This window comes from Periplaneta americana, chromosome 14 (assembly GCF_040183065.1).
Source record: "Periplaneta americana isolate PAMFEO1 chromosome 14, P.americana_PAMFEO1_priV1, whole genome shotgun sequence".
In the NCBI taxonomy this organism is placed as follows: Eukaryota; Metazoa; Arthropoda; class Insecta; order Blattodea; family Blattidae; genus Periplaneta; species Periplaneta americana.
The window spans coordinates 8067238-8076367 of record NC_091130.1 but is presented as its reverse complement, the minus strand read 5'-3'; the positions used below and the strand labels follow the sequence as shown (position 1 = coordinate 8076367).

General features: G+C 38.4%; 1 protein-coding gene across 1 annotated transcript; it reads right to left on the bottom strand.

Moving 5' to 3' along the window:
- Positions 1-1171: 1171 nt before the first annotated feature.
- LOC138713102 (GPN-loop GTPase 3) lies at positions 1172-6392 on the bottom strand. The gene is made up of 4 exons (XM_069844878.1): positions 5959-6392; positions 5516-5712; positions 3644-3964; positions 1172-1581 (listed from the first exon to the last, which is right to left on the bottom strand). Exons 1-4 carry the CDS (start codon positions 6001-6003, stop codon positions 1302-1304), a joined length of 843 nt encoding a protein of 280 aa, XP_069700979.1. The 5' UTR covers positions 6004-6392; the 3' UTR covers positions 1172-1301.
- Between the last annotated feature and the right edge of the window lie 2738 nt (positions 6393-9130).

Sequence of the window (9130 nt, the reverse complement as noted above, 5' to 3'; positions counted from 1 at the left end):
AAAGGAAGACTTCACCTGCAGATGATCGTTTAATTGTCAGGAAAAGTAAATTAAATCCTAGACTAACTGCTGTCGACTTAACCCGCGAGTTAATGGCTACCACTGGGGCGAATATTCACGTCACAACAGTGCGGCGTAGGCTTTTGGAAGCTGGACGAAGGGCTCGTAAGCCTATTAAGAAGCAACTGCTAACCCCTGTTATGTGCAAAAAACGCTTAATGTGGGCAAAATTACATCAACACTGGACAGTGAATGACTGGAAGAATGTACTTTTTTTCCAATGAGTCTCATTTCGAGGTCCACGGCCACAGTGTTTCTTACGTACGGAAAGGATCCGAAAAAGTAACAGCAGCTCATCTCCAACAAGCACCCAAATACCCCCCTAAAGTAATGTTTAGGGGTTGTTTTACACATGAAGGGCCTGGAGCATTAATACCTATCAAAGGAATGGTGAATTCTGACAAATATATTCACTTATTGGAAACCAGAATCGTACCCCAGCTGCAAAAATCATTTCCGGATGGCAGAGGTGTGTTCCAACAAGACCTGGCACCATGCCATACGTCTCGAAAAACTACAGAATTCTTCAACAAGAAGAATATTCAGGTACTCCCCTGGCCAGGCAACTCACCCGAGATCAACCCCATTGAGAACTTGTGGTCAATTTGCAAAAGAAGAATGCAAAAAATGGATTGTTCTACAAAGGAGAAGATGATTTCTGCCCTCATTGGTGTATGGTTTCGCGATGAAGAAATGAAGAATATTTGTGGGAAATTAGTGGAATCCACGCCAAATCGTCTCAGAGCTGTTATTAGGAACAAGGGAGGCCACATAGATTACTGAGGTATGTCTTAGATCCTTTTTTTTTTATCCCGTTTGAGTGTTTTTGCATAAGTAATTACGTTGTTCGGATTAATTTGCATGCTACTGTAAGTGATTAAGAAAAAGGAAAATTACGTAGTAATAAATTCTACAGGGCGATGTTAAAGTCTGGACTCGAGGGAAAGAAGGAAAAAAAGGAGGAAAGACGAAAGTGAAGATGGAGAGGAAAAGAGTGGAAGAGAAAATGTGGATGCTTTTGCCTATACAGTATGTCCTATAATTATGTGGTCTTAAATCATCTCTAAGTGCGCCAATGCTATCTTGACAGGACAGTGAAAACACCAAGAGATGAAAATGTCATTGTATATATTTTATGTACAATAATACAAAACTGTAAACAATCAGGATGGAACCAACAGGTGTGCACCAAGCTGACCACTTAAAACCCTCTCTGAGCAGTCTGTAGGTAGGCTTCACTTTTAAGTCTCCTGACCGCCCCCATCATCATCTTCGTCGTCTTCGTACTCGAAGTCCTTGGTCTTCACATCAGCCTCTTCGCCGTACTGGATCATGTTGTCTATCATGAGCAACAAGTCGGCCATGTTCTCCTCGTCCTTTATGTTGAGTGGGTAGAACCGCACCAGACTGTAGTCGTCGATGAGGTTCCCGATGGCTTCCGTCAGCTTGTGGTACTTCTCGCCCCACTTGGACCCTGTCTGCACATCGCCCAGCAGTGCGTGGGGGTCTGGCTCCAGGTACCTGCAGAAAAGAAACATGAATCAGTACCCTGCTGACCATGATGGGATTTTCTCGCTACATTTTAATGTCTAACATTGGTGTAAACCATTTACGACTGGGGGACAGATGGCCAGACGTCCAGTTTTCGATTGCTGATGGCGATGGTGGAAAAGAAGAAGGCAGGAAAGATAAGGTAAGTTTCCTGTATTTTCTTACATAGGCATAAAGGTGAAGTGTTCATGTAAATACTGTCAAGGAAAACAGAGCTCTGGTGTTTTCTGAATTTCGATGATGTAATCAGTACCTTGCTTTGGCTACCTTTCGCTCCCTGATAAGAATGACTCCATATTTTACTGTCCAATCAAAATACAGCAGGTGCTGGTGCTGCATGTCCACTTTTCTCGTTTTATAAATCCTTAGATTAAGGACCTAAAAATTTTGTTGTAGAAGTTGAAGTCATCTATTAGACACTTCAAAATCTGTTGTATCTGCTGACGGTTCAACTCGAAGAGCAGATATCATTATTATAGACAGAAAAAAAAATTGTGGACTCATTCTCGATTCCACAGTCTGTTTTGAGAACAGCGAGGAACAACATAGAGAAGTCTGCAAAGAAACACGTGCAATTTATCTGCCATGCTGCAGCGATTTGGAGACCAAATATAACATCAAGACATGGGACGTTATAGGAATTATGATTGGGGCTAGAGGCACAATCCCACGGGAGTCCTTAGAAGTCTTCCGGAAATTAAAAGTTCCTGACAGCACCCTGGACATGATATCCTCCACTGCACTGAAGTTGTCGATTAGCATAATTAATCTTCACTTATATTCTTTATAAAATATAATTTGACTTGTAGCCTAAATTGTTTGTTGCATTTCCAATAAATTTTTCAATGATAGCCTACCTAACTAGGGCTTCTATTAAAGAAAAAATTAAATTAAATATGTTGTTGTTTTCTAACGCCAGGCACTTGACAATAAAGTCATTTGACCTCTTGCACTCCAATATTTTTCAAAGATATTATCATGGCCAGCCACTGAAGCACAGATTTTGAGGTGTTCCGAATCCATTTCTTGGTTTGAGTTGCACAATGGGCAGTTAGGGGACTGATATATTCCAATTCTATGCAGGTGTTTGGCCAAACAATCATGGCCTGTTGCCAATCTAAATGCAGCTACAGACGATTTTCGTGGTAAATCGGGAATTAACTGTGGATTATGATGCAAAGAGTTCCATTTTTTCCCTTGGGATTGTGTTATCAAATTTTGTTTGTTGAAGTCTAAGTATGTAGAGTTAATAAATCTTTTCACAGAGTAATACGTAGATTTAGTAACAGGTCTGTAAGTAGCAGTGCTGCCCTTCTTTGCTAAAGCATCCACATTCTCGTTTCCCAGGATTCCACAATGGGATGGTATCCGTTGGAATACAATTCTTTTATTTCCAGCATGTGCACTATATAATTCGATATGAAAGGTTTATTCCGCAGAGAGTTGGAGTTTATTTTTCAATTTAATTTGTACTTCCTATCGAAGTAAGAATATTCATAATAATTATACCACCAACAAAACCAATGTTTAAAAATAAACCACAGCCTGCCTTTCACAAATCAGTTTTGTTTAAAAAATGAATAATTTGAATATGTTTCTTTGTACTGAGTCTGATGTGCTTCGTTAGATCGACTTGATATCATCAATGCTTTCTGTCAACAAAGTATGAAGGAAATTTTTATAATTCACAAGTATGAAGCATGTATTTTGATTCCAGTAATTAATTTTTTTCTGAATTGTAACATTTCATTTAAAAATAATTTAAACTAAACATGACCTGTATAATAGCAGCTCATAAACTGTTTGTGGGAGTTGGGGGCGACAAATGTTAGCACTGCCTAGGGGCGGCACTATACCTAAATCCGGCCCTGAATGATGATAATAGTGAATAAAGGAAAAATGGTGAGAAGTATTGACGGAAGAAAAAAATAGGTGTACTGTGTATACCCAATTCCATTGTTTTGCGTCACAAATTTAATTGAAAGTTGCGTGCCTCAGATATGAGATCACATCCCAGTTTAGAGAATCTTGCCTGTCAAGCTGGTTGCGTGCAGACTTGCTGAGGAGGTCCATCTTGGACAGGATATTGATGTGGGGAAGCTCTAAGTTGACCATGACGCTGAGAGCAGCCATGGTGCCCGACAGGAACTTGGCACCGTCCACCATGAACTGGGAGTCCACCAGGAACACGCCACACACACGGAAGTTCCAGCGCTGCAGCAGTTCCACCAGCTGGCGGATGACCGTCATGTGTGTGTAGAGCTCGATCTGGCCCGGGCAGTCGAACAGAATGTAGTCGTCATCCGTATCGCCCAGCTGCTCCTCCAGCCAATCTGGATTCTCCATCAGGTACCTGAGACATTCAGAATTCTGCCTATAAAGTTTTGGTTGAAACAGCCATCAAAACTGAAACAGTGTAAGTTCTGTATATCCCACAATTAATATACAGTAGAAACTCGATTATCTGGATGCTAAAGGTAAGTGTTCACTATATCGTATCGCACTCATCGGACGAATCACACGGATCGGAAAAAGACTATCTTTGCTGTAATTGTTATGTAACCGCGTTCACTACATCAAATCGGACGCATCGCCTCTCGGCAAATCCGTCCACGTTTCTCGGATGGGCAACTTTTCCGATGCGTGTGGTCATGGCCTTCTTTAATAAATCAATTTTAATTGGTCAACTGTTACTATTATGTTGTGCCATGTTCAGTCTCGCGCCAAAATGGCAGACGGAAAACTTATTTCGCTTATAGAAAATTGCAAAGAATGATATAATTTGAGACGTTCCCATTACAGTAATCAAGTCGTTTCTTGCAAATATATTATGTAACCAAGCAATTACAAATTCTTATCCGCTAACAGACGTAATTAATAGACCTAACCTCAACTCCTCTGCTTTCAGTAATGTCAATATCGTACGACGTCATGTTTTAAACAGCTGATAGGGGAATCCGATGAGGCGGAGCCGTTACAGTGAATGCACTGCACTTAAAACATCCGCTGCGTGCGATTTGTATGAGGAGTGCGATAGGATGTAGTGAACGCTTACCTTAAGAGCCCATCTCTCTCTTTTTTTCGATTTGCTACGTAAGGAGGAGGGAGAGAGAGTGATAGTCGCTTGTTTACTTCTGTGGCAAGTGCCGGCTGGCTTGTACATTTTCAGTTGTTATCGTCTGTTACTCATTGTGATAGGGAGGACGTAATGGACTGGTTGAACTGTGATGCTAATGAAAACGGATTCCAGAACCTTACTTATGACGAAATTGTTGATTCCTGTCTTAAAAGAGAGGGTGAGGAAGAAGACATAGACGGCATCCCTGAAGCTGCAGGACTCTCCCACGCTGAAGCACTAAAAGCTGCTGATGTGTTCCAGTGGCTTGAAAGGCAAGAAGAGGCAGAAACAACTATTACAGCTGAAAAGGATTCGTGATTTAGCCCTCACGAAAAAAATGAAGACTATCCAGCAAAAGAAAATAAGCGATTTCTTCAAACCGGGCTAGATTTCAAGCTTTGAAGCTTCATACTATAATTACTCATAATTTTTTTGTTATACAGTAAGTTAATTTTATTACTGTTCATGTATTGCAATAAAGTTTCTGTAACATTTTGAAATGCTTGGTTATATTGTTTAAAAATTTGGAATTCGATTATCCGGACGACCCTGGGATGACGGATAATCGAGATTCTACTGTACCAGTGAAGGTAGGCGCTCACTTGCACAAAAAAATCCCATAATTAGGCCTACGTTTCCTTTACTTAACAATGGTTTCTCTTTGTGTTTCAATAATACTACCGTTATGTACTATTATGTAACAAGGCTTAAGACCTTTTGAACATGTAGATGAGTAGACTCTTTCTATAAAATTTCCTTGTTTTGTTATGTTAATAATATACTCACTCCATACAAAATACTAGGCCACCATTGGGGCCAAATTTAAGATCGTCGTCATCCATTGCATCGTCCAAATGAATGAGTTCACGGATGTCTGCCAATGGTTGATAATCGAAATATTCTGCTGCAGGGTCCAGGTTAACTACATCAATGGTTTTCTTCTCTGCTGCAGCGTGTTTCACTATCGTGGAACAGTACGTGGACTGCATACAAAAATACAGCATTAGTATTTTATGCGTATAGAAGTAAAAACGTGACTGTATAATACAATGAAACGTAAAACTGTGCATAGGCCTATTTGACAGCATAAAAATATTCCCATTATCTTTAAATGATGACGTTTCCTTTTCTCAACAATAGTTTCTCTTTGTGTTTATATTATATTACATATTGTCAAGTATCACATACCTTTAAATTCTACTTGTTTATGTAATTGAGGTTAGAGTTACCTTTCCACTACCAGCAGGACCCATCACTAGTTGACCATACCGCATTATTGCAGAGTCGGTTCTCAGTATCAACTTAGTAATTACTGAACACTCTTTAGTAAGGAGATCTATTGATGAAAATGTTGCGCAATGTCAATGTCACCTGGATTTAAATAAAAAATATGCATTTAAACCTCGTATTCAATTTGCATGCTTCACAGTTGTCAACTTGTCATCACACCCTCGATCGCACCTTCAAGAATTTTCGACACAGCTTGTTGGATACCTTAATGGAGTTAAATATACCGCCACTTTGTCAAACTACTGAACGAACATAACTAGAATCATAAAGGTCGTGAACTCGTGACTCATCCTAAGACTCATCCTAGCGAGCGGTCACCGAAGAAAGTTGTGACAAATTGTAGATGGAGACTGTGTTCAAAGAATTACTTGAACTTGGTTTGCAGTAAATAATCTCTTGCAAGTTGTAAAAGCAGGTTACTTATAATTATGTGATGTTAAATTACACAATGTCTAATAATCTACCTACATGTAAACTTTGCGTCAAACGCTTTATAATCTCTTTTTTGGGAGGCATGGCATTAAAACAAAACCGTGCGCATTCATTTTAACTGCAAGCAACTTCAGGGTACAATCGCCGTAAACAAACCGCAGCCCTGCGATCGGAAAAATAACTGAATGTTATATAGCATGGTAGGCTTGTTGCTATGGTAACGGTTGAAGTTATAGCACTCATTCTGTCGATTTTTGTATTTTTTTACCTTCGCGTAAATTGTCAATGAATGTTTTAACGTCAGGCACAGATCACATCACACACAGGAGAATCTTGGGGCAGGGGCATGGAGAAAAGCTCCACGCTTTCATGACAGCATTAGAATGAGGTGGTGGTCGGGATCACACATTGGCTGTCCTTTTACCCACGGGAAAGACCCAGTACTCAATTCGACGGGAGGCTGAGATTTCCCAGTATTCAATAATCCTATATAGCTTTCCGATTCTGAGCAGTAAAGGAGGGAGAACGAGCCATCTCCTGTTCTCTGGGATGAAAACAATTTGCACGCAGCTCACATACAGGCTACAGAGAAGTGGGGAAATGAGATGGGAGGATTAAAAATCAATATAAATAAATCATAATGCATATGCAGACACATTAACATTCTATGCAACTTTTATTGACATAAATTACAAATATTTTTTCCATATGGTTATCACAATTTCAGTACGCTTCTACATTACAATTAAGATGTAAATCTAAATTTATATCTAACCAATACAATACTTCAGTTATTTCGTCACACATTACGAACATTTAACTTACACATATCCATTTATAACTTTAACGTACAATAAATAACATGAATAAGCGTATTCAGTCGTGAGATTCTTAATGACTCTTCCCTTATCATGAGTAATGGTTCTATAACGATATCAACCTTACCTTAAAGCGACATTGTTCAGTTTTACTCTATCTTCGAAGAGACGTGTTACTCTGCCAGTCGAGGCCGAGTACTTCTCAATGGTAACACAATAGGAATTATGTTGTTATATTTCACAACTTAAACATAAAAATAATAATAATTTATCCGTATATTTTTAATTGTTTACACATTAAATTAGTGCAATTGGAGGCAGAGTCTTGTATAACATTAATAGTGTCAGATGGAAAACTTGTTTTAGAAAAGAAAGCGTATTCTGTGGCATAAAAATGCACAGATGTATAATCCCAAAATTAATCTTGGTGTCAAAGTCCTTCCTCATGGGTCACATTACTTTCTGGTCTGCGATCTAGCAGTTATGACTGGTAAAACTAGAAGACACCAATCATATCAGAGTTTGAGAAACATTTCAGCTGCTTAGGGCTGAAAAATGGAAATTGATTTTCCACCAGAAAAAGTATTAATAATCAACAGCAACTATCAAAGTGTTGTGTGCAACAGGAATGAAATGTAGTACAAATAAAGACAATATAATATGATCAAAACAAGATGGGGCTTAAACCTACAACGCCAACGAAGGTGGTTGACTAGGAAGTACATTAATTACATTAGATAAACGGTACACGAACTACTATTTGTGCTGTCTCATTTTTAATGTGTGCAAGTACTAACACTTCTTTGCATCATAAATTGGCTTATTTTGATTTGTTTGAAGAGGAAAAGAGTATGAAAATAAATGTACAGCAAGTCGTAGCGAATGTTCTCAGTGTTTCTGTCGGCTGGCCAGCGATAGGTTCCACTGCTTATGCTTACATCTTTGAATTTATAGCACTGTTGAAATAAAACTTACATACTGTAATATACAGGGTGTTAAAAAAAGTATCCAATATTTTAGGAGGTGCTAGTATGCATTAGAACAAGAAAATAATGTCTAATAAACATGGGTCTTTTATTATTCCTTATATATACGAATCTCTGACAGGTTAGGTTAGTTTAGACTTTTGTTATGCCTTGCATATACGAATCTGTGACAGGTTAGGTTAATTTAAGTTTTATTATGCCTTGCATATCGACTCTGTAACAGGTTAGGTTATTTAGTCTTTTATTATTTCTTGTATATACGAATCTGTGACAGGTTAGGTTAGTTTAAGTTTTATTATGCCTTGCATATCGACTCTGTAACAGGTTAGATTATTTAGTCTTTTATTATTCCTTGCATATACAACTCTGTAACAGGTTAGGTTAGTTTAGTCTTCTATTATTCCTTGTATATACGAATCTGTGACAGATTAGGTTAGGCTTTTATTATGCCTTGCATATACGAATCTGTGACAGGTTAGGTTAGTTTAGGTTTTATTATGCCTTGCATATACAACTCTGTAACAGGTTAGGTTAGTTTAGTCTTCTATTATTCCTTGTATATACGAATCTGTGACAGGTTAGGTTAGGCTTTTATTATGCCTTGCATATACGAATCTGTGACAGGTTAGGTTAGTTTAGGTTTTATTATGCCTTGCATATACAACTCTGTAACAGGTTAGGTTAGTTTAGTCTTCTATTATTCCTTGTATATACGAATCTGTGACAGGTTAGGTTAGGCTTTTATTATGCCTTGCATATACAACTCTGTAACAGGTTAGGTTAGTTTAGTCTTCTATTATTCCTTGTATATACGAATCTGTGACAGGTTAGGTTAGGTTTTTATTATGTCTTGCATATACCTATCTGTGACAGGT